The sequence below is a fragment of the Muntiacus reevesi genome, chromosome 1 (assembly GCF_963930625.1).
Source record: "Muntiacus reevesi chromosome 1, mMunRee1.1, whole genome shotgun sequence".
NCBI classification, from domain to species: Eukaryota; Metazoa; Chordata; class Mammalia; order Artiodactyla; family Cervidae; genus Muntiacus; species Muntiacus reevesi.
Genome location: NC_089249.1, coordinates 41,818,242 through 41,843,601, shown reverse-complemented (window position 1 = coordinate 41,843,601; position 25,360 = coordinate 41,818,242). Strand labels below are relative to the sequence as shown.

At 43.0% G+C, this 25,360-nt stretch overlaps 1 protein-coding gene across 3 annotated transcripts in view; it reads right to left on the bottom strand.

Annotated features, from left to right (window-relative positions):
- Positions 1 to 3,018: 3,018 nt before the first annotated feature.
- Positions 3,019 to 25,360, bottom strand: part of DUSP16 (dual specificity phosphatase 16) — a 91,116-nt gene continuing 68,774 nt past the window's right edge. For all 3 annotated transcript variants that reach the window (XM_065941098.1, XM_065941113.1, XM_065941106.1), the window contains exons 6-8: positions 15,640 to 15,799; positions 10,449 to 10,572; positions 3,019 to 6,766 (exon numbers count right to left, since the gene is read on the bottom strand). In XM_065941098.1, coding sequence (XP_065797170.1) covers positions 5,641 to 6,766; positions 10,449 to 10,572; positions 15,640 to 15,799 — 1,410 coding nt within the window. In that variant the 3' untranslated portion in view covers positions 3,019 to 5,640. The remainder of the gene's footprint in view (positions 6,767 to 10,448; positions 10,573 to 15,639; positions 15,800 to 25,360) is intronic.

The window sequence follows — 25,360 nt, the reverse complement described above, 5'->3', positions numbered from 1 at the left end:
TTTGTTAGTGGAAGTAAAGCAACATGTATGCGTGTTTGATGAAAGTCCCTGTCAGTCAGGCCCTGTTGCATCTTGTGCACATTTTCAGGGATCTGTTGCACCTATGGTGTGGGCAGAAGCTGGGCCAGCTCCCCAGAATTCTGCCTTCAGCTTTTCAGCATCTTGGGTCAGGTATGAATGAGTACCAGCGTCTTCTTAGGTCTTCTGCAGCACAGAGGATGAGGGCTTAGAAAGCAGACGAGGCCAGCGTGGGTTCTAGCTTGTTGCAGGCTTCAGGTGTCCACTGCCCATCCCTCCATCCCCATTGCCCATCCATCCCACTGTCCTCCACTGCCCATCCGTCCATCCTCCACCACCCATCCCCATTGCCCATCCATCCCCACCGCCCATCCAGCTGCTTTCCTGACCACCTGCCTAGCGACTTCCGGTGGAGAAGAAATAGCCAAACCAGGACTCTGACCAGCTCCTCTAATTAATTGCGTAAGGTAAGTCTCTTGAACAACCTCCTTATTCTATATCATTCCTAATGGTTCTTCACGGATTGAACCCTGACTGGTAACATTTTACTTTTTCCTCCTCAATACTTTACTTTTTTGAACAGATTTTGGGAATGTCATGGGTTTGCTGTTTCCTAGAGTAATTGAAAATTTTATCTTCCTATTTTGTTTACCCCTCAACTAAACCCAGATATGTAGTACTCAGTTGGAAATTACTTGAAATGTTGTTACTAAAAACGGAAGGGCAGAATAGAGAGCAGGGAAATATTTTCTTGTGGAATTTTTAGGTGTAGGTTTTTTCTTAATTGTGAGAGAAGTAATTTTGCTTTCCCCTCACCCTGACTTTCATTCCTTTGTTAAGAGCTACAGTGCCTAAGAGATGTCGTTGTTTTCTGGTTTGTGGTCGGTAACACTTAATTTCTTGCACACACACGAGGCATGTACCTCCCATGCAGATGTTGGGACTCCAGAAGGAAAGGGTAACCAGAAAACCTAATTATTCCCATGCTTCAAACCATAATGTTAGAACTTTTTTGGCAACTAAATCTAGTTGCTTATTAGTATAAGCAGTACTGATGTGGTGGGCTGGCTGTGTGTGTGTGTCCATTACTCTAAGGAGTTTGTTCAGGGTCATCAGTGTCAACATAAGACAGGATGGAACTTATTGATGATTCGATTAATTTTCTTCACCAATCAAGGCAAATTCCTGTTGCTACCTTTTATTATATAGTGAAGCAAGATTTATGCTAAAGACTTTTAATACAATCTTTGAAACTGTCATACTTCCCCTGACCAGAGAAGCTAGGCCACCGCTGAGCTAATAACCCTCTTCCAGTTATCCTATTCGCTTGTGACACCCTCCTCCAAAGTCATATTCTGCATGTGCTACAAGAAAGCATTTTGAACCAGTTCCAGTGTGTTAGCCAGAAGCAAAGGAATGAAACTTGTTTTTATTCCTTTGATATAGATAGCCAGCTTGGTATCTGTGTACGTAAACTGCAGCAGTATGATTGACTTGCAACTTCTTCCAAGTTGGTGCTGTGGTAATTCTCATAGTTGATTTTTGCAACATTTCAAAGATAATAACCAAGTATAATTTTGCTGTACAATGATGAATGAGCCACACACAATGCAAGAAATAACTCACATTCCTCTTTCATTGATAGAAGCAGAAGAGTAATATTTATAGAGAAAAAGTCCCTAGACCTAAATTTTGTTTACCAGACCGAAAACATTTCTGCTTAGTGTCAGAAAAGGAAAACCACCAGACAGGAGCATCTAAGATAAAATGACGGTGAGGGTCCTGATGAGGGATGAGGGTCCACTTGTCCCATTGTGTATGCCTGACCCTTCACATCTGCACCTACCCTGCTTCCCTTTAGCCTGAGCCCTGGTCTGGTCATGTCACACCCAAACTAGCCCTTTGATGCCAGCCTGCTACGGCTGGTGATCCCCTAGAGACCCTCAAGTCTATCTAAGTCATAACTGGCTTGACCTCCGGGCCTTCCAACACCTACAAGTTCTCATCCAAAGCCTCTCACCGAGGCACGTGCTCCCTCCTGCCACCTTACATCTTAAGGCAGATTTATTCCTACGTCTTCCCTGGTGACTCAGATAGTAAAGAATCTATGTAGGAGACCTGTGTTTGATCCTTGGGTAGGGAAGGCATGGCAACCACTCCAGTATTTTTGCCTGGAGTCGCCCATAGACAGAGGAGCCTGGAAGGCTACAGTCCATGGGGTCACAAAGAGTCGGACACAATGGAGCAACTAACACTTTGTCTTTCTGTTCCTCTGTCCCACACCCACGTCCACTTTTTGACAAGGTCCTAGCCAAGACAGCTCTTTCTGGTCTTCACTCACTCCGTCCAATCCTTACTTTTAAATTTCCTTAAATCTAACTTCAACTCAGAAGCCTTTCACAACCAACTGAAATGATGTCACCTGTGACTATCAGTGTCATCAGTATCCTGTCTGCTTGCACTGAAGGTAAATGCTTTACTCCTTTAATGCATCATCTTTTTTTCCCCCCATTAACAACATGATGAGGTTGAGCTTCTAGTCTCATGAGTCGTTGTGCCGTCATCACTTAGAAGCAGAGAGGTCATTAGGACGTGCATGACAAGGATGGAGAACAGATCTTGAAATAACTACTCTCCCTCGGTTTTTCCTACAAGAATTCTAAAACTGCACAAAATGCACCATGAATGTTTGTCTTTTTTCTTCCTACCCTGAACCATTCTGGATTCAGCCAGTCAGCAAATGTTTACCTTTGAGGTTTCTATGCCATAGCGTGCATCTGATGTACCCATGAAAGGATGACGATGACGGCAGTAGACTGTTAGCCCCCACGCGCGTTCCCTGTGCAAGATGGAGCCTGTGACACAGGCTGAGGACTCAGCGTTTCACCTTGAGCTGAACCCTCTGATGGGAAGCCAGCAGGCCAGGCCCCACCACAGCCTCCCGAACCCCTCGGACGTGCTGCAGAGAGAGGTCCCTTCTCATATTTATGTATAAACAGGTACCAGTTTTGATTTTATTTCATCATATTAACATTCATGACACATCAGAATAAGAAATGCACAATTGTAACCATTCAACAGCTTGCCTTACTCCAAAAGAACACTATATTCATATTACACATTTATACAGTCTTCCCACTCAACTTTACAAATGTCCTAAACCATTTTCCAGCACTTCTCACATCGAAGTCTAGTTCTGCTGCTTAACATCACCATTCTGTGTCATCTGGTAGGCTCCAGCGCGCCCTCTGATTCACGGTGCAGAGAACCAGCCACCTGGACCCTACGGCCACCCATGTGGCTCCAGGGCTGGCCCGAGAGGCTGTCCCCTCAGCTGGGAGGTCTCCATTCCGAGGGCTGATTATTTGACATTAGCGATCAAGAACTAAAAGCTGTAACATAGGACCACATCGGTCACAGGAAGGAAGGGGACCATGGCCAAGAGAAATCCCGAAGGTTGGAAGGCCAGTTCAGCCCAAATATCTCATTAAAACCAAATCCCACAACCCTCCTGAAACATACAGCATTGGAGCCATTGTTTTCACTTCTCAGAAATGTTCCACAGTTGTGACCAGACTCTGGAAGCTGGGAGCTGTTACACAGTTGGTGCATGTGTATGTAACACATCAAAAATCAATGTGTGAAACCTTGATAATTGGGTCTGATTACACCCAGAATTTGCATGTATAGAGAAAAGCTAAATCACTTAACAGAACCTTTCCAGTATGGTAACAATGCGCTCCCTACACAGTTTACTCTCTTCATTTTACACCCATATCACAGCCCGTTGTTTGTGCATAACCAGTTATGTTCTATGAAGTTCAGAATTGTCACAATCAAGTCAGTTTTGAATCATGTCACTCTATGCTGGTTTTAGCAGTCACCATAAGAAACATGAAGTCACATCCGACTCAAAGGACTGTCCATTTCTCACACGTAGAAAAACCTGAGATATGAGTCAGCAACTAGCTACACTTACAGTAAAGAACAACACGAACACCCACCCACCACCCTTAAAAAAAAAAAAAAAAAAAAAAAAGCTGCTGACGTGAATTAAGGCTTCAAAACAGGACCAGACTGTAGCTGACAAAACTCAAGCCAGGAAGTTTAAAAGCAGGTAAGTACTATCACTTGTTTACTTGTTCTAATCACCTAGTTTCAGCTGCCAGGGTTGATTCCATACAGTGATTGTAGGTACGGACTGAGACCACTTGGTCCCGCTCCATTTTGGTGTCCCTTCTACTAAAATATGCTGGGGGTAGTTTGAGAATAGTGTGGGTGTGTCTTTCCACTCTGCTTGCGATGAAACAAAATTTGTCCGCCTCCTCCTCACATTTCTATACTGTTGAGTTCTGAGCACTCCTGGCTTACGAAAGCCTCTCAGCCCTAGCAGTATGAAAGCCTAAGGAAATCGTAGAAAATACCACCTTCGTCACATGCTAAGGGGAAAAAAAAACCACTGAGAAAATAAAATCCCCCTGCTGCTCCTCAGTAATTTTATCTTCTCTTATCCTTCCACAGTTTTCTGCCTCTTGGTAGTTTCCAATAAAATTCCACCTTATTCCATTTTCACAAAATACCTCTGTGCAGTGAAACCAAAATAGAAAATACCTAGTTTGGCTGAGACCTTGAAGGGGGTGCTGCTCTGCTACCAAAGAAATTCACATCTGGCTTGAAACCAGGTTAACCTTTACTTCCCAGGATTAACAAGCCCATCTTGAACAGTTCTTTTGATTTAGAAAGAGGGAGGTAGACTCATTTAACCTCCCAACATTAGCTTAAATCATGATGCTGCCAGATTCCTGGCTGTTCAGTTGATCTCAGATAGCTTCACCTTCCTTCTTCATAAAGCCGAGAAGAAGAAAGAGGAGCCGGACCACTTCCATCCAGGCCTGACTGGAAATGCCTGCAGAGACCGTCTAAATTGGTCGAAAGGTGTGACTAGCTACCTACCTGTTCACAATGCCTAGAAACCGGGCCACCAGACCTGGTAGTGGTGAAAGCCCCGACTTTCTGTCTGAGGTACTGGGGTTGCTCTAAAGTAGGTCTTGGCAAGGCCCCCTAATGGTCGGTCAGCAGAATGACGCTGGCAGCCAGCGCAGCGGCTGGCGGGTGCGCTTGGATCTGTGCATCGGCTTTGGACGTGATGGTTCCTTGTGGATTTACCATTAGGTTTTGTTCCTAACGGGGTCTCCCCGCCCGACCCACAGGCTGGCTCAGTCTCAGCGCTAAGGTGCACTACGGAAGGGACCAGACAGGACTAGGATCTGAGATCTCTTTGTAGCACAACAAGAGAACGGTGGGGGCTTCCGTCCTCCAACTCCAAGTAGAACTCAGTCTAGTAAGAACGGGAGGATGTGCAATCCATTGCATAGAACTGTGTCACGTGTCTGGGGGAAAGCTGGCCTGGGCCCTTCCATTTGTGTTGAGAGAAGTATTAGCTGCTCTCTCAACTGCAGATGTTAAAAAAAAAAAGAATGGTGTGGATCCATGTGTTGTTTTTACACCATAGCTCCATTTTCCAAAAAAATATATGTACATATATATATTTCAGATTTACAGGGAATTAGTTTTTGTGAACAAGACAAGTCCTGTCCACGGGAGTCACAAGTGTCCTCCTGCTCAGGAGACCTCGATGATTTCCATGCTGCCTGAAAAGCTTGACTGGCTGCCCACCTTGCCCAGTTCCTCCCGTGACCGGTTCTCCGACCTGATGCTCTCACCAAACTCCATCTGGCAGCTGCGACGCTTGAACTGCTTCTCGAAGGGGCTCTCCTCGTGCCAGCTGCGCCGGGAGTCGGCCCTGTCGCCGGGCTTGTGGCGCCGGCGCACCGAGTGCCCGGGGTCCCCGCCGCACGTGGGCAGCTGGCTGCAGCTGAAGGCAGGGTGGCCCGCGCGGCCCCCGTAGACGGCCGAGGCCGAGTAGAAGTGCGGGGGCTCTGGTGTGAAATACCAGCTCTTGGTCAGGGCCGGGGCGGAGGTCTGGGGGGCCAGGAGGTCCGAGTGCCTGCCCTCCAGGCCCAGCCCCGTGGCCGACGTGGCCAGGTGCTGCTGGCTGGCCGAGAGGCCGAAGAGGAAGCGGGGCTGCCCGCGGTCCTCCACACTCCCGCTGCGGTGCAGGGGCGACCACAGGGGCCGCCCCGGCCGGGGCCGCGCACCCTGGCCGCTGCCGTCGGAGGGCCGGGGCGGCGGGGCCTCCTCGTGGTCCGGGCTGGCCTCCGGCGTCTGCTCCGACACCTCCTGCACCGGAGAGAACTGGCAGGGCTGGCAGGGCTTGCCCGCGCCTTCCAGGCCGGGGGCGGCGGGCTTGTAGAGCTCCAGGGCGGCCTCGGGCGATGAGAGCCCGCCGGGCGTCGGGGACACCGACTTGATGTCCAGCGAGAAGGAGCGCTTGAGGCGGCCACTGTCCTCCAGCCTGTCCGAGGGCAGGTGGAGCCCGTTGAGCGCCTGGACCAGGGGGCTGTCGTCGGGGGCCGTGCTGGGGGGCGCAGGCGGGGGCCCCGCCCCCTCGGAGGGAGCGGGAGCCGGGCGGGCGCGGGGCGGCCCTGGGGGCAGCTGGCTCCCCTGTGCGCCCTCCATGGGGCCGGGCCCGGCAACCGACTCGCTTGGCTTCTCCAGGGGCAGCAGCTTCAGTTTGCTCTTGGGCCCAGCGGCCCCGGTCTGGCTCTTAATCCTCTTCTCGTAGTCCAGGAGCTGGCCCAGGAAATTGAAGTTGGGAGATATAGTAGGTCTTTTTTCTTTCACAAATCTGTGAGGAGTGGGAAAAACCAAAAAGGCTTGAATCTGACAGCTGACCTGTTAAAGTTATTCAGGTACAGTAAGTGAAGAGGTGAGACTGAATGATCAGAGAGGTCTTCCCAAGACCTTTGGAAGATGGCTGGTTTAAAAGTTCAGGGAGCAGGTGGAGGAGGAGGTATGGGCTTCTGCCTTGGGGAACTTTACAGGAGGACCCTGAGAATGCTAGAAAGCAGGGAGCCCAACCCCAAAAGTTTTAGGTTCATCCTCCCTATTTTCAAGGACTTAAGGCTTCCAGTGGGTTTCCCTGGTTAGTTTAGCTGGTAAAGAATCCACCTGCAATGCAGGAGACCCCAGTTCGATTCCTGGGCTGGCAAGTTTTCTTGGAGAAGGGATAGGCTAACCCCTACAGTATTCTTGGGCTTCCCTGGTGGCTTAGACAGTAAAGAATCCACCTGCAATGCAGGAGACCTGGGTTCGATCCCTGGGTTGGGACGATGCCCTGGAGGAGGGCATGGCAACCCACTCCAGTATTCTTGCCTGGAGGATCCCCTGGACAGAGGAGCCTGCTCCATTCCATGGGGTCACAAAGAGTTGAACACGACTGAGGGACTTGAGCATGTGCACAATGTCTCCCGTGCAGCTGGTAAGAGATGATTCTTTCCTCGCCACCTGGGACACCCTCACCCCCACCCCGCCCCGCTCTGGTGTTCCCATCAGAAGTATAGCTTAACAGGCACGCCACCTTCAACTTTCCAATGTCAGAGTCCCCACAGTGACTTCGAGAAATTTCACATCTATAATTAATGACCAAAAGAGAGAGGGTATCAGATGGCCAGAGCATCAAAGCACACACTTCTCAGTTCCCTGCTCTCTGTATTTAATGGGACAGAATAACCAGCCACACAGAAGACTCTTGTCTGCTAAGCATGATGTTAATGCACTAACAAGAGTATTAGCTCATTCAGCCCTCAAAACTACCCTCCATCACAGAGGTACACACAGTCCTTATGTGACTTGCCCCAGTCACAGTTATTAAAGGATGGGGCTGGGATTCAAAACCAGGTCTAACATCTGGATTCATTCCTGTAACCACCTTGTTAAAAGAGTTGCCAAGGGATCAAAACTAGTGGTAAACAGCTTTTCCATTTCATTGCAGAAACAAAGATTCAGAAATAGTAGATATGTTCTTTAGTGGCCCCAGATTCTCACAGACACGCCTCAGAAGATGAAGGAGTGAAACTACCCTAAGAATTTGAATAAGGAAGGAAAGAGAAAACTCAAAAATAAACTCCTTAGAAATACATAACCTAAAGCCAAAATTAACAAAGCCAGAAATAACTGGCTCAACTGTGACAAGTGTAAATACAGGGTCTCCATGCTAAGATCCCCTATGAGGATATGAGGGTGCCTTTCCTGCTGGTTTGTGTGGGGTTCAGGAGGAACTTAGGGGGCTAAGCCAGAGGGGAGGACCTGCCTTCCCACTTCCTTCCTCCAGTGAGAAACCGTTCGAGTAGCTCATTTCTTTGTTCCAAATTTTCCAACTTGAGAAAAAAAATCCTATTGTTACAACAGGTCTGGTTCTGTGTGCATATATTTATTGATCCATTATCACATGGAGACTAACCACCTCTATCCAACAAGATACACAGAGGGCTCTGCTTCATACGTCCCTCAACACAACCCCAGTCCTTGGTGCTGCCGTCACTGGCTGCCTTCTGTCTGGAGAATGAGATTGGGGGCGACCAGTCAAAATTATACACTGCAAAATCTGGGCAAGTCTATGGACGGCCACATGCAAATCAATGAGGTTAGAACACACCCTCACACCATACATAAAAAATAAACTCAAAATGGCTTAAAGACTTAAATATAAGACATGACACCATAAAACTCCTAAAAGAAAACACAGGCAAAACATTCTCTGACATAAATTGTACTGATGTTTTCTTAAGACCATCTCCCAAGGTAACAGAAATAAAAACCAAAATAAACAAATGGGACCCAATCAATCTTAGGAGCTTTTGCACAGCAAAGGAAACCATAAAACAGACAAGCAAGGAATGAGAGAAAATATTTGCAAATGATGTGACTGACAAGGGCTTAATTTCTAAAATATACAAACAATCCTATAAAAAAAGGGGCAGAAGACCTAAATAGATATTTCATCAAAGAAGACATACAGATGGCCAAATGGGGACATGAAAAAGATATCTGTCATTGCTAATTAGAGACATGCAAATCAAAACTACAGTGAGATATCACCTCCCACAAATCACAATGGCCATCACTGAAAAGTCTACAAATAATACATGTTGGAGAGGTTATGGAGAAAAGGGAACCTTCTTACACCATTGATGGGAAGGTAAATTAGTGCGGCCACTATGGAAAACAGTACAGAAGTTCCTCCAAAAACAAAATACAGTTGCCATATGATCCAGCAATCCCACTCTTGGGCATATACTCAGACAAAAGTATAATTTAAAAAAATACATTGACACCAATGTTCACAGCAGCACTGTTCACAATAGCCAAGACATGGAAACGACCTAAATGTTCACCAAGCGATGAATGGATAAAGATGTGTGTGTACACACACACTCGAATATTACTCAGCCATGAAAAAGAATGAAATAATGCCAGCAGCAACAATATGGGTGGCCCTAGAGATTATCATACTAAGTGAAGTCAGAAACAGAGAAATATCATATGCTGTCACTTCTATGTGGGATCTAAAACACAACACAAGTGAACATATCTACGAAACAGAAACAGACATAAGAACAAACCTGTGATTGCCAAGGGGTGGGGGGGGAGATTGGGCGCTTGGGATTAGCCGGTGCCAACTATTATATATAGGCTGGATAAACAACAAGGTCCTACTATATTCAATATCCTGTGATAAACCATAATGGAAAAAGAATATAAAAAAGAATATGTGCCTGCATAGCTGAATCACTTTGCCACACAGCAGAAATTACCAACATTGTAAATCAATTATGCTTCAATAAATATTAAAAAAAAAACAAAAACTGGGCAAGTCTAGATTGTGAGTGGAGTTTGACAATTATTTGGTTTTATACTTACATATACTGGACTTTATCCTCAGTGAAAGTGAGAGAGAGTCTGAAGCACAGTAGGAATTCTATAATGAGTATTCTCCTGGAGCATTTTTTCTCATGTGTAAATTAGAACAAATGATATTTCTCCAACTAGGGAAAGATCTCTAGATTTCCTGTTTCTTAAACTTAAAAAAACTCAGGACTTCCCTGGTGGCTCAGATGGTAAAGAATCTGCCTGCAGTGCAGGAGACCCAGGTTCGATCCCTGGGTCATAAAGATCCTCTGGAGAAGGGAATGGCACCCACTCCAGTATTCTTGCCTGGAGAACCCCATGGGCAAAGGACCCTGGCAGGCTACAGTCCGTGGGGTTGCGAAGAGTTGGACATGACTGAGTGTCTAATACTTTCACTTTTTTCAAACTTAATAAAGCAGCTGAGGATGAACTTGATTCATGGGAGGGTAGAATTAGTGCTAAATTATAAAAATACATTTTTCTCCAACTTTGAAACATTTAAAAGTCAAGTCACCTGTAAAAAGTGTTAACTAAAATAATCGTGGTCACCCACTCTCATATCTCCTCATGATTCAGGTCAAAGGAGAAGCCACTCACATAGGGCATGTTCCTGTCCTCACCTGTAAGCTTCATCCAAGGACATATCCATCCTCTTCATGATGTAGGCAATGGCGATGGTGGCGGAGCGGGAGATCCCTGCCAAGCAGTGCACAAGGACACATCCATTGGAGGCTTTTGCTTTCTCTGTAGGAGTCAAATTCAGAAAAGATCATTAACAACTTTGTTCAGCAGTAAAGTCGTGTTTCCATATACTCACACAGTGTCCTTCACCTGCCGATGCAAAGTAAAGTCCCTCTCTTGATACTTATCTATTTTTCCTTTCAATACTCTTTTAAGGAGGTAGGGAACATGATTTCCCCACCATTTTCATAGAGAAGAGAGAAGGTCCCCACATGTGTTAATAAGCAATTTGTCCCTAATCCAGGTTGCCTCTCATTCAATACATTTCACTGCAATTTTTTTTAATATGGTAGTTCTGTTTTTCTTTTTCATTTATTTTTATTAGTTGGAGGCTAATTACTTTACAATATTGTAGTGCTTTTGCCATACATTGACATGAATCAGCCATGGATTTATATGTATGCATTTTTTACATTATGTATTATTTTTATTATTCTCCCTGAGTATAAATCATAGATTGTGATCACATGATTCTACTTGCTTGGCATAGAAAACTTCAGAAATACAGAATAGTATACAAGAAAATAACATCCAAAATCCTAAGATCTTAGCTAATATTTTGTTTATCCATGTTGTCTAACACTTCAGCTTTTTGCTAATTACGTAAGAGACCTTTCTCCAGTTTTAAGAAACAACTGACATATAACGTATTTTAGGTTTATGACATAATGATTTAAATATATGAGATTAAGTTTTAAAAGCACTTCTTCCTTTTAAACATACGGGACACATTACCGGGTAAACAGCAGGGAGGTGGGGAGGGGGGAGACCTAGTCACAGTGACACTACATCACAACGTGAAAAGATGCCAGGTCAAGAATCTGAAATGCCAACTCACAGAGCCCTTCTTCCCCATAGAAAAATAGTTTCCCCATTTTTCTCCAGGAGACTTCGCCATGACATAAAATGGCTCACTGAACTTTATTTCTGAACTCAAGGAGAAACCACATGTGCGCCATCAATCAGGTTTAGTGGGTCCTTGAATGAGGACCAAGGGAACCCTGACCTCTTCCCTGAGATCATACTATCACACTGCGTCATGCTCACTGCCCATAACATGGCAGGACTCTGTTAGAACCAAGAACCAGGGAAATTCAATCACACAGTCCTGCCACCTCTCACTGTAGATGAGCTTTAAAAGCTTTCTCGTGGGTAAGGATGAAGTTACCCCAGAGCCTGGAAGCAACCACCACTTCAGTCGGTACTATGACGGCCTCAATTCTGAACAGTTAACCTGTGTGCTTACCTGCTGCCATCAACTTCCCTTTTCGTTCTTGTTTTCATTGATTAACTATCAAAAGTTTACCAAGCCTTATGTTAATATTCTTGGAATTAACAGCTATCCCAGGGACTCTGCTCTGGCAGCTGAATAATACAAGGCTCCAGTCTCGCCACCTCTGTTTACATATTACAAACATCTAACGTGCATGATGTATTATTTGTTATATACAGAGCACTGAAAGGCTTTGAGGTAGTACATCAACAATCAAGCAGTTTCCCTTTAAATAGAGAAATCAAACACACAAAACAAGAAATAAGGACACACTATACAACATAATAGTATATAAACTCATGTCCACAAAGTCCACGACCTCCTGGGCCTCCACAGCTCTCTTCCCCCTTTACTAGTCAGTATTTAGCCTAGACTGCTCTTAGTACTTCCTTTTTAACCTTGGCTACTGAGAAGCTCAAAGTCAAGGTTTTCACTCAATTTCAACAGGGAACGGTGATTCGGATTTTACTGTACCTTTGCTAGCCACATATTACTTGGTTCTTGATCTTCTATCTCATTTTAATGGTACTATGGATGAATGTGTGTTACTTTCTGATCCCAACCTCTTCCTGTAAGCTGCTTCATATTCTTACTGGAAATAGGCTGGCTTGAAATATTTTTTTAATGTTGACAGTATCCTCTCATTTTTAGTAATTATCTCAGAACTAGACTCGAAGTGCCGAGAAGGGTTTTACTTCTAATGCTCTCCCAAAGTACTGAACACTGAGCACAGTATAAACCCTGTATACACAGGCCGGCTGGCCAATACATATTTTAAAAGGTAATCTTTATAAAAAAAATTGAAAAAGGCTGGAAGGAAATAAAGCTATGATGATAACAGATGAGTTAGGATGTTGAGGGTATAGGTTTCCTTTTCTCTGTTTTTCAAATTTTCTGTGTGGTACTTATACTGCTTTTACAACTATTTGGATGATGTATTTAAAAAATCTAATTGAAAAGTGATTATACGGAAGTGGAGCTCATTAGAATACTGTGGCTGGACCACTGCTCAGAAAAGAGGCTTGCCTGGTGCGTGCTGGGTGGGAAGGGACTGAACCGGAGGATCAGAGGTGGGGAGCAGCTGCCGGAGAGTCTGGGAAACTCGGGCAAAGGACCCAAGACGCTTAAGTAGCCTCTGCGAGTGCTGAACAGGGGCAACAGGAAGGCATGGATGGGGAAAACTGGAAATTAAAACAAAAGCAGGTTGCCACTACAACAATCCAAGGATGAGAAAAAGATATATGTATTTTTCAATTTTGCCTTTATTTTTCTTTTATCAATTCAAGGTTAAAAAAGAGGAGGTGGGGGGAAGTTCAAGAGGGAGGGGACATATGTATATACCTACGGCTGATTCGTGTTGATATCTGGCAGAAACCTATGCAATTCTGTAAAGGAATTACCCTTAATTGAAAAATGAATTAATTAAAAAAAAGAAGATAACAAATGAAATGGATGAAGGGGAGGAGTTACAAAGGTGAAAATGGAGGAGGTAATAACTGAGGTGGCAGAGTACACCTCTAAGAAAAAATAGAAAAAGGCTTCTCAGATAATTTAATTCAGCTACTATTTATTAAGAGCCAGTTACAAGTCAGGCGCCGTGCAAATGTTTATATGTATTATCTATTTTAATCCATATAATATCCTTATAAGGTATATACAGGTATATAGTATACCTTATAAGATAAATACATAAATACATTATCTTCAGTCATCAGATCAGTAGACTAAGGAACAGAGAATTTTTAGTAACTCACCCAGAATCACTTAACTGATAACCAAGGGAGGCAGGACTCAAATACAGTTTGGCTTCAAAGTGTATCCTCTTACTTACCTCCCTGTGTTGCCTACAAAAGCCCTGAGCTTGCTGTGGGGGAGGTGAGGCAGGAGCCTGTACACAGAGTCAGCTGGGCTGGGGGCCTGGGCAGGGTCCCAGGCACAGACAGGCAACTGTGCTCACCTCCGCCTCCCTCTCCTAAAAGCAAAGGCAACACTCAAACCTGAGCTTTTCCAACAAACCCAGGAACTTACTGAAATTTAACCTGAATGATAAAAAGTACGAGCCTGTAAGTTAGTAAGTCCTGGTACGAGGGTACATCTTTATGTTCTCTGCCATGACTGACCAAGGCTTTAAATGGCCTGGCGGAGACTAGCACCTCTAGTGAACACAGGCTGAATTCCACGGTGGGCTGGAGGTATTGCACTGGATGGTCTGGGTGGGAAAAGGGTGGTGGCCCTAACAGTAAATAGGGCCAAGCAAGTGAACTACTGGTAAGTAAAAATATCTTCAGATATACAATTATAATATATATTTGGGTATGTATCTCACCAACTTGGAACATGGTAAAGTTCCTTTTGTATGAATTAAAAGCAGCCAATAGCTCCCATGAAGTCAAAGAAAAGTAAGCTGGAGGCAAAGTTCCCTCTTTCTTACCAACCTTCCTAAAGCTTAGACACTGTGATGACTTAACAGAATCAGGTTTTCTTCTGAATTTAGACTCTGAAACCGTACTTTTAGCTGAAATCAGAGCCAACTACCTCTGGATCAATGTGACATTTAATGGGAACATTAACTATAACCATCGTCTTTCAAACAGGTAAACACTGAATGATATGCTGAATACTTCCTAGAAGTAGAATGGCAGGAAAAATTAATTACGGGAGTTTTGTTTGTGATGATTTTCATGCGAATTATCTAAGCCATTTATCTTCTGGTGTTTCACAGGATGCATGCCTATTAAAGAGAAGTCTTGGCAATCTGAAATCTTGAGAAAAGGGCTATCTGTTTCAAAATTACCCAAAGTTCCAAAAGCACTGTCTAGAAAATTCCTCTCATAGATGAAAGGATAGAGTGAGGGGCTTAATTTACATAGTTACATTGTTTAAAAGGAATCAGTTCTTTTTTTAAAAAACACTTTCAGTAATCAATTCAAGAGTATTTAATTATGGATGACGGTGCTCCAGCTCATGACTGGGGGAGAACCAACGAAAACTCCTCACATGGACATCAAGAGTCACACCTAGTCATGCTGCCCAGGAGCAACGAACCCATGTTGTTGGTTTAGCCATTTTCCACCAAAACCACATGTCAAGTAAATGTAAAATTGATTTCCTACCAGCAGACCTGATTTCAAGGCGCCAAAAATGTCATAGCAGTGCCAGAAGCTGGGAGCTGGGGAGGCTCCAGGGCTGACGGGCCCAGTGAGCAGAACAAAGTACCATCCAGACCAGACCCCGTCACAGTCATCGCCAAGGAATGACCACACGAATGTGAGTGTGTGTGTTGGAATTTCATTAGACCCAATACTACTAATACTTGAAATTGCTGGCACACAGATGGAGGCTTAGGAATCTTGTGACATAAAAACTTTAAACGTAATGGGATTAGTTTCCACAGGACTTGGCTGTTCCCTGGGGAAAGCACAGCAGCAAGGCGTGCCACCAGTTTCCAGAAGTCTTTTACAGGATCTGACGAAGTGGGTGGCGAGTTTAATCCCAGAGAGTTTAACCCATTTTCAAACACTCGCAAACCTGTAATCACAGATCCCACCAGGCTTAACCATGGGAATGTTCGAGTTAGCTGAGATGTCACAAGGCCAGTCCCTTAGGGACAGCATGGCCCACACGGCACACACGTCACCTGGCCACGGAATGAGATAAGCGGCGTCATGTTTGTTTTCAGACTTGTGAAATCTGTGAAGTAGGTTCCTTTTCTCTAATGAGAGAAAGGGGGAGGGAGGGGTATACTCATACACAAGACTATAACCCAAAGGATTTGTAATATCACTTGAGCTACTTACCAATAAAATCCACTGATTTGTCCAACCACGGCAGAATTTTCTCACAAAAGCTATCATTCACAGGCACTCGCAGGAAATGAGATTCGGGGATAAAGTCAGGCTTGGGGCAGGTATTGCTGGCATTTAAAACATAACCAATCCCATTCTGTTGCATCAGCTCCTAGGGAAGGAAAGAACAATTAAAGTGACATAACGTAATAGCACGATCATTTTTAAAGAGAAAAACGTAACATGATGATTAAAATGACTAGTTTCCTTGAAGCGATCAGATTTCATTCAGTCGGTAAAATCCAAAACCCTAGCACAATGACACGTGAAGACAAGTTTAAAGCAGAATTTTTAAAAACTGAAGTATAGTTAATTTATAATGTGTCAATTTCAAGTGTACAGCAAAGGGATTCAGTTATACATATGGCATATTCTTTTTTTATATATTTTTAAATATATATATTTATATATTTTTATTCTTTTTTATGTAGTTAAATATATAGTTATATATTTACAGAATACTGAATTTAGTTCCCTGTGCTATACAGCAAGTCCTTGTTGTTTATCTATTTTACATATTTACATGTTAAACCCAAATTCCTAATTTATCCTCTCCCTCCCAGCTTTCGCCTCTGGTAACCAAAAGTTTTTCTTCTTCATCTGTGAGTCTGTTTCTGTTTTGCATAAAGGTTCATCTGTATCATTTTTCTTAGATTCTACATATAAGTGATATCAGACGACATGTCTTTCTCTGACTTCATTTAATATGATAATGCCTAGGTCCATCCATATAGCTGCAAATAGCATTATTTCATTCTTTTCTATGGTTGAGTAGTATCACATTGTGTGTACATATATGTGTACACACACACAAGCACTTTATATACACACCACATCTTCTTTATCCACTCATCTGCTGATGGGCACTTAGGCTGCTTCCATGTTTTAGCTATTGTCAATAGTGCTACAGTGAGCGTTAGGGTGAATGTACCTTTTCTATTTATAGTTTTCTCCAGACATATGCCCAGGAATGGGACTGCAGGATCATATGGTTAGTTTTTTTAAGGAACTGCAATATTGTTCTCCATACTGGCTGTAACAATTTACCTTCTCAGCAACAGTGTTAAGAGAGTTCTCTTTTCTCCCCACCCTCTCCAGCAGGTATTATTTGTAGACTCTTTAATGATGTCCATCCTGACTGGTGTGACGTGATACCTCGTTTTGATTTGCGTTTCTCTAATGATTAGCAGGAATGGATTTCCCTGCTGGCTCAGAGGGTAAAGTGCCTACAATACGGGAGACCTGGGTTTGATCCCTGGGACAGGAAGATCCCCTGGAGAAGGCAATGGCTACCCACTCCAGTACACTTGCCTGGAAAATCCCACGAACGGAGAAGCCTGGTAGGCTACAGTCCATGGGGTTGCAAAGAGTTGGACACGACTGAGCAACTTCACTTTCACAATGATTAGCAATATGAAATACTTCCATATACCTGTTAGCCATCTGTAGGTCTTCTTAAGAGAAATGTCTATTGAGGTCTTGCACCCATTTTTTTATTGGGTTGCTTTTTTGATATTAAGCTATGTGAACTATTTGTATATTTTAGAAATTAGTCCCCTGTCTGTAGCATCACGTGAAAATATTTTCTCCAGTCTGTAGGTTGTCTTTTCATTTTGTTTATGGTTTCCTTTGCTGTGCAGAAGCTTTTATTTATTTATTTTTTCATTTATTTTTATTAGTTGGAGGCTAGTAGGTCCCATTTGTTTGTTTTTGGTTTTATTTTCCATTACTCTAGAAGATGTTTCCAAAAAAGCATTGCTGCAATTTATGTCTAAGTGTGTTCTCCCTATGTTTTCCTCTAGGAGTTTTATGGTTTTCAGTCTTACATTTAGTTCTTTAACCCATTTTGACTTATTTTTGTATATGGTGTTAGAAAACATTCTGATTTCATTCTTGTACGTGAAGCTGTCTAGTTTTCCCAGCACCATTTGTTGAAGAGACTATCTTTTCTCCATTGTATATTCTTGCCTCCTTGGTCATAGATTAATTGACCATAAGTGTGTGGGTTTATTTCTGGGCTTTCTACCCCATTCCATTGATGTACATATCTGTTTTTGTGCCCTACTGTTTTGATTACTGTAAATTTGTAGTATAGTCTGAAGTAAGGGTGTATGATTCCTCCAGCTTCATTCTTCTTTCACAAGATTGTCGTGGTTATTCTGGGTCTTCTGTGTCTCTATACAAATTTAATGCTTTTTGTCTGAGTTCTGTGAAAAATGCCATTGGCAATTTGACAGGAATTGCACTGCATCTACAGATTGCCTTGGGTAGTATGTTCATTTTAATGATACTGATTCTTCCAATCCAAGAACATGGTGTATCGTTCCATTTTTGCTGTGTGATTTCTTTCATCAGGATCTTACAGTTTTCAGAATACAGTTTTCCCTCCTTAGGTAGGTTTATTCCTGGGTCTTTTATTCTTTTTAAAGAAATGGTTAGTGGTACTGTTTCCTTAATTTCTTTTTCTGATATTCTGTTGTTAGAGTACAGAAATGCAACCTGTCTGTATATTAACTTTGTATCCAGAAACTTTACTGAATTCATTGATGAGCTCTAGTAGTTTTCTAGTAGCATCTTTAGGATTTTCTATCTATAGCATCATGTCATCTGCAAACAATGACAGTTTTACTTATTTTCCTATTTGAAATCCTTTTATTTTTCTTCTTTGATTTCTGTGGCTAGGACTTCCAAAACTATGTTGAATAAAAATGGCAAGACGGCATTCTTTTCTTATTCCTGATCTTGGAAGACATGCTTTCAGCCTTTCACTGTTGACTATAATGTTAGGTGGGGGGGTTTTCATATATGGCCTTTATTGAGGTATGGTCCCTCTATGCCCACTTTCAACCACTCCCCCTTTTTTTTGGTTGTGCTGTGGCATGTGGGGAATGGATCCCACATTTCTTGACCAGGGATCAAACCTGTGCCCCCTGAAATGGAATTGCAGAGTCCTAACTACTAGACTGCCTGGGAATTCATTTAATTTTTCAATTTTTTTGTATGCCTACTTTCAGAAGAGTTTTTTTAATCATAAATGGATGCTGAATTTTATCAAATGCCTTTTCTGTATATGAGACATTCATATGATTTTTATTCTTCAGTTTGTGGATGTGGTAGATATGATATCTGCAGATACTGAAAAATCTTTGCATCCTTGGGATAAACCCCACTTGATCATGGTGTCTGAACCTTTTAATATATTGCTGGAGTTGGTTTGCTAGTATTTTGTTGAGGATTTTTGCATCCATGTTCATCAGTGATTTTGTGTGTGATATCTTTGTCTGGTTTCGGTATCAGGGTGATGGTGGTGGACTCATAGAATGAGTTCAGAAGTGTTCCTTCCTCTGTAGTTTCTGAAACAGTTTCAGGATAGGTGTTAACTCTTCTCTAAATGTTTGTTAGTATTCACCTATGAAGTTACCTGGTCCTAGACTTTTGCTTGTTGGGAGTTTTTACTGATTCAATTTTGGTACTGGTCATTGGTTTGTTTATATTTTCTATTTCTTTCTGGTTCAGTCTTGGGAGATTGTACCTTTCTAAGAATTGGTCCATTTCTTCCAGGTTGCCCACTTCGTTGGCATACACTTGCTCACACTAGTCTCTTATGATCTTCTTATTTCAGTGGCATCAGTTGTAACTTCTCCTTTGTCACCTCTGATTTTATTGGTTTGAACTCACTTCCTTTTTTTCTTGGTGAGTCTAGCTAAGAGTTTATCAATTTTGTTTATCTTTTCAAAGAACCAGCTTTCATTCATCTTTTCTATTGTTTTTTTAGCCTCTATTTCATTCATTGGGCTTCCAGTGTGGCTCAGCTGGCAAAGAATCCACCTGCAATGTGGGAGACCTGGGTTCAATCCCTGGGTTAGGAAAAGCCCCTGGAGAAGGCAAAGGCTACCCACTCCAGTATTCTGGCCCGGAGAATTCCATGGACTGTATAGCCCATGAGGTCACAAAGAGTCGGACACGACTAATCGACTTTCACTTTCACTTATTTCCTCTCTGATCCTTATGATTTATTCCTCCTACTAACTTTGGGTTTTATTTGTTCTACTTTCTCTAGGCATAAGGTTGCTATCTGAGACTTTTTGTTTCCTGAGGTAAGCTTGCATCACTATACATTTCTCTCTTAGAGCTGCTTTTGTTGTATTCCATAGGTTTTGGATCGCTGTGTTTTCATTTTCACTTATCTCTGGGTTCTTTTTACTTCTCTCTGACTTCTTCAATGATGCATTGGTTGTTTAGCAGCATATTGTTTAGCCTCCACATGTTTGATTTTATAGCTTTTTCTTGTAGTTGATTTCTAGCCTTATAGCATTGTGGTCAGAAAAGATGCTTGATATGATTTAAGTTTCTTTACATTTATCAAGGCTTTTTTTTTTTTAATTGAGGCTTTAAAACAGAACTTTTTAAGGGCAAAAAAGGCTGTTTAAAAAAATCACACATCACTAATATGGTCAACTCTCTATTATCTTCATTACTAGAGAGAGAAGTGGAACAAAGAATACAAAATGAAACCACCGACAGTTTACTATGACTTCCCCCTCCTTGGCAACTATGTAGATTTATTATGACCATGTTAGATGTAATCCCCCAAATGCATGAATAAGTGCATTGGTTTACAAGATTTGGGAGTATACTAGAATACTTTTGTTATTTTGTACTGTGACTTCAGAAAATATGTGCACATAACCAGAACATTTTCTCCCCAAACTGAACATGGTAGCTGTTCTCTAAGATACAGTCCTGGGTCATCTCCTGGCTCTAAATACTCTCTCTGAAGGCTGACTATCTCCATGTCTCTACATGCTAATGACTCTTAAATAAATACACATACACACACACACTTCAATTTTTGATCCATATTTCCAGCTGCTTCCTAGATATCTCTATTTAGATGCTCCTCAAAACGTTCAAACTCAGAAACAGCACATTCTCTTTCTCCCTTCTCTGCTTCAAATTCTTGCTTCCTCTCTATAATCCAAAATTGGGTTTTGGTATTAATATCCACCCAGACACCTGAGCTAAACAATGGGATCCTTTCGTCCCGTTTCTCTTCCTCACCACTCCCCTCCAAATACCGTCAAACCCTCGCAGCATCAACGCCTCCCAGCACCCCTTCTCTCTGTTCTCAGTTGCTGCCCAGCCAGCAGCTCACACCATGAGGTCAGAAAAGCCACCATGGATCTCTTAAATTTGCAGTGTTCTCCTCTCCAAACCGGAACTGAACAACAACAACTACAGTATCCTTTCTTGGAATTAAACAGGGGCTATGTGTTTTATGCACACTTATCATGCACACTTCATCAAGTCTCACTGCCCTCTCCTGTCCCATACAACCTTTGAATACCCAACATCACATGTGCATCCCGCCTTCCTCAATGTTGTTCACACCATTTCTGAGCAGGCCCTATCCTTCCATGATGACTCTACCACTTTTCTACTTTAACCTTCCTATGAACCCCTTCCACTGGTGCATAATTAACCATTCCGTTCTCTGCTTGTCCAGAGGACTTTGGACATGCTATTAGTAAAACACAGAGCATACTGTGTTATCACTAGCAGATAATTCTTGTCTCTCCTATTAAGCACTGAGGTCTTGGACTAAATCTTGCTTGTTTTTCTACCTTTAGCACCAGGTACATAGTTGTGGTCGGTATGTGTTTGTTCAACTAACATCCTGTCTGCCATTTTCCAGTCAAACCTACATGACCCGCTTCATTTAGTCATCCACTGCTGCCTCTCAGGAAATGTTTTCAGCCTGAAATCATTCTCTGCTCAGCAACCATGGTCACTTCTTTTCTAGGAATGCTACCTCCTCTACAAATCTTTTTGTTAGATCATTTTCAACCATGGTCTTGAATTTGGTAATTTTCTTCCTATTTTAGCCTCCCGCCAACTCCCTAATCCCTTCATTTACACAATGAATTGGCACAATGAATATATTTGGCACAATGAATATATTCTGCTTTACATAAAAGGTAGACTGAGCAAATCCAGATCAGGTATGAAGCCCTCTCAACTGGGAGATAACAATGTCAAGAAGTAGTTCTTGGAGCTAAGTGAGCTCAAAGTGATCGACCCTCATCTTCTGAAGGTCTCAGGGGCTCCCGCAAGGCTAACAGTCAGGCTGTGAAGATCTTAGTGCTTACGATAGCAACATCTGTACGTGAGCGAAGGTTTTCTACCACCATCTGATCGCCACAGTGTTCCTGACCAAGGAGCTGGAGATAAAAGCCTTTTGGGCCTTTCTCACCAATGCTCCTTAAAGAAAGGAACCTTCTTACATATCCTTCTCCTTTCTGTCAACAGTACCACAAGGCTTTATTAAATGAAAAGTAGTCCAACAGTAAAGACACAGGCGTTTCTGAGGAGAGAGGCTGACGCAGGCAATGTCTCCCACTCTATGCAATCACAAGATCACAGCTCACTGAGGACAACACTGAGGTGAAGCGACTCATAGTCAGCATCACGTACGATTTCCCCACAGAAAGACGGGAGCCATGTACCCTTCTGACAAGCAGCCACAGGACCTCCCTTGTGGCTCAGCTGGTAAAGAAGCCACCTGCAATGTGGATTCAATCCCTGGGTTGGGAAGATCCCCTGGAGAAGGAAAAGGCTACCCACTCCAGTATTCTGGCCTGGAGAATTCCATGGACTGTATAGTCCATGGGGTCACAACACGTCAGACAACGACTGAGCGACTTTCACACTCTATAGAAATGATCACTTAACCTAAATTAAAAAAAAAAAAATCTGTAGGGCACCTTTGCTAAAGGCCTATTAACAATATACTATTATGGTGCATGGTACATATACAACAACATCCAACATGTTGAATGCCTACTATGTACCTGGTACTGTGCTAAACTTTTTTATTTTTTTAATTTATTTATTTTCGGCTGCCCTGGGTCTTTGTTGCTGCACAGGCTTTCTCCGGTGGTGGTGAGCAGAGGCTACTCTTCCTTGCAGTGTGCGGGCTTCTCCCTGTGATGGCTTCTCTTGTTGCAAAGCACAGGCTCTAGGCACACAGGCGTCAGCAGCTGCGGCTTGCGGGCTCTGGAGCACTGGCTCAGTAGTTGTGATGCACGGGCTCAGCTGCTCCGCGGCATGTAGGATATTCACGGACTGGGGATCAAATCTGGGTTCCCTGCATTGGCAGGCAGATTCCTAACCATTAGACCACCAGGGAAGCCCCTGTGCTAAACTTTTTTTTTTTTTTTTCTGTTTTTTTTTTTTTTTTCTGCCCTGTGCTAAACTTTTAAATAGACTGTCTCACTGAATCCTCACAACCACCCTTTGACATGGGTACTATTATTATCCTCATTTTAAAAATGAGGACACTAAGACTTAGCAAGCTTACGTTTCCAAAGTTACACAGCTACCAAGTGGTCCAGTGTCAAAAGTCAAATCCAAATATATTCATCCCTAGAATATGTCTTCTTTATTGCTGCACTCCATTGAAGTTCTTTTTAAAGCAAATTAGATGGACTGGTGCTGACTTTGACCAGCTGATGTGAAGAGCTAACTCATTAGAAAAGACCCTGATGCTGGGAAAGACTGAAGGCAGGAAGAGAAGGGGTTGACAGAGAACGAGATAGTTGGATTGCATCACCGATTCAATGAGCATGCGTTTGAGCAAGCTACAGGAGATGGTGAAGGACAGGAAAGCCTGGCATGCCACAGTCCATGGGGTCACAGAGTCAGACACGACTGAGTGACTAAACAACAAAGATGGAGCAATAAAGTAAAGTAGCTAGCCTACACACAGATTTTTATTGTTTAACCAAATGAGGTAATATAGTTTCATCCCTTTTCACCCTTTTAAACTGTAACCAGTTATAAAGTACAGGAACACCCCTCTGGGCATGGTTCTGAACAGACTCTTGGAGTACCTCAGGACACTATATAGCTATTGAAAGAGACTCATCAGTTGTACTTTGCCTCTTTTTTTCCCAATTGTTGCCTCGGTTGCAGACACGGGCATCACAGCTGGCATCATGTGGGCATCACATGCTGGCCCTGCTGCCAGCATGCATGTTTCCTGGCCTCAAGCAGGCTGCTGCTAGGCGCCCAATGACCATGGCTGAAACATGAAAAGGGGGCAGTTCTGACCTCATGTAAGAAAGAGCCATCCAAGCCCACAATAGTTTATATCTCAACAATATTCTCCATGTAGAAGACAGCATGCCATAAAAGATGCATGTAAGGGGTAGTTTTATTTATAACTGACATAAGGGAGACACGTTTCCCCAGTGGCTCAGACAGTAAAGAATTCGCCTGCAATGTAGGAGACCCAAGTTCAATTCCTGGGTCAGGAAGATCCCCTGGAGAAGAGATACCACTCCAGTATTCCTGCTTGGAGAATTCCATGGACAGACAGCCTGGTGGGCTACAGTCCATGGGTCACAAAGAGTCAGACACGACTGAGTGACTAACACTTTCTAAGGGGGAAGGGAACATTATTGTGTTGAAATGGAGTGATAACAACTTAAATACAAAATGAAATGAGAAAAAAAAAAGTGGCAGTTACTGCGTCAGTAAGACTGAGTTAAAGGAGGAAATCACTAAAGATGTTACATATATACATAAAACATTTTAATTCAAATAAATGTACGTTAATTCACTAATTTCTGATGCAGGACCTTCGTGTTTAGGGTTTTTTTGTTGTTGTTTTTTTCAATAGCTTAGCTGACTAGAGTTCTTTAGAAAATTACAACCAAATGCATCTATCATTTATAGTTTCCATTCTTTAAAGAGCAAGAACTAGTAAACTAATAAATCAGGACAGAATGTTCTAGATTTACAGCTGCCTTTCCCCACCTCTTAAGACAGGAAAAAAAAACATAGAGCAATTTGTCTCTCCTGAATCTTTTGAAAACATTTAGCTCAGAGCATAGACAAACAACCCTTTCCCCCCATTCATATTTCATTCATATATGTGATATTTTCATGAATGTACATCACTATAATAACAAGTACACTGGCCTAAAGAGTCTGAGAACAAACACAAATGCCTCCTGGTGAGCAGACTATTCAAATGGGGCAACTAGCCCTGCGACAGCCCAGGGCCCACTGCTGCCCAGGACCCACGGTGGCCAGGAGGGGGGCTTCCACCTGTCTCCACCTGGGCGGCTAAGCGGAGGGGCAGCAGGTGCTGTTAGCTGAGGTGTCACATGACTGTTCTGTTCCCTTCTCTCCTGGTTATATTTATGGCTGGGCGTGTAGGTGCCCAAGAGTGTGTCTGATGTCACAGTTCCTGATAGCAGAACTGGGATGGAACCACACGTGTGAAGAGTGCATGTGTATTACAGATTAATGATTGTTTTTACTCACGGATGAATGTGACAATAGAGGATGAGATGGTTGGATGGCATCATCAACTCGATGGACATGAGTTTGAGCAAGCTCCAGGAGTTGGTGATGGACAGGGAGGCCTGGCGTGCTGCAGTCCATGAGTTGCAAAGAATCAGACACAACTGAGTAACTAAACTGAACTGACGAGGACTTTATGTCATTCACTCAGTTTTGTTTCCGTGTGTTGTGGCAAGCATATACAACTCAACAGTCCTTTGTCCCCTAATTAAACATAGGCTTCCATAGAGCAGTCATCTTACTCTGTTTAATATTTAGCTCAACTTTGCTCTCAGTTAGCTAATATATGTTTCCGACGGAT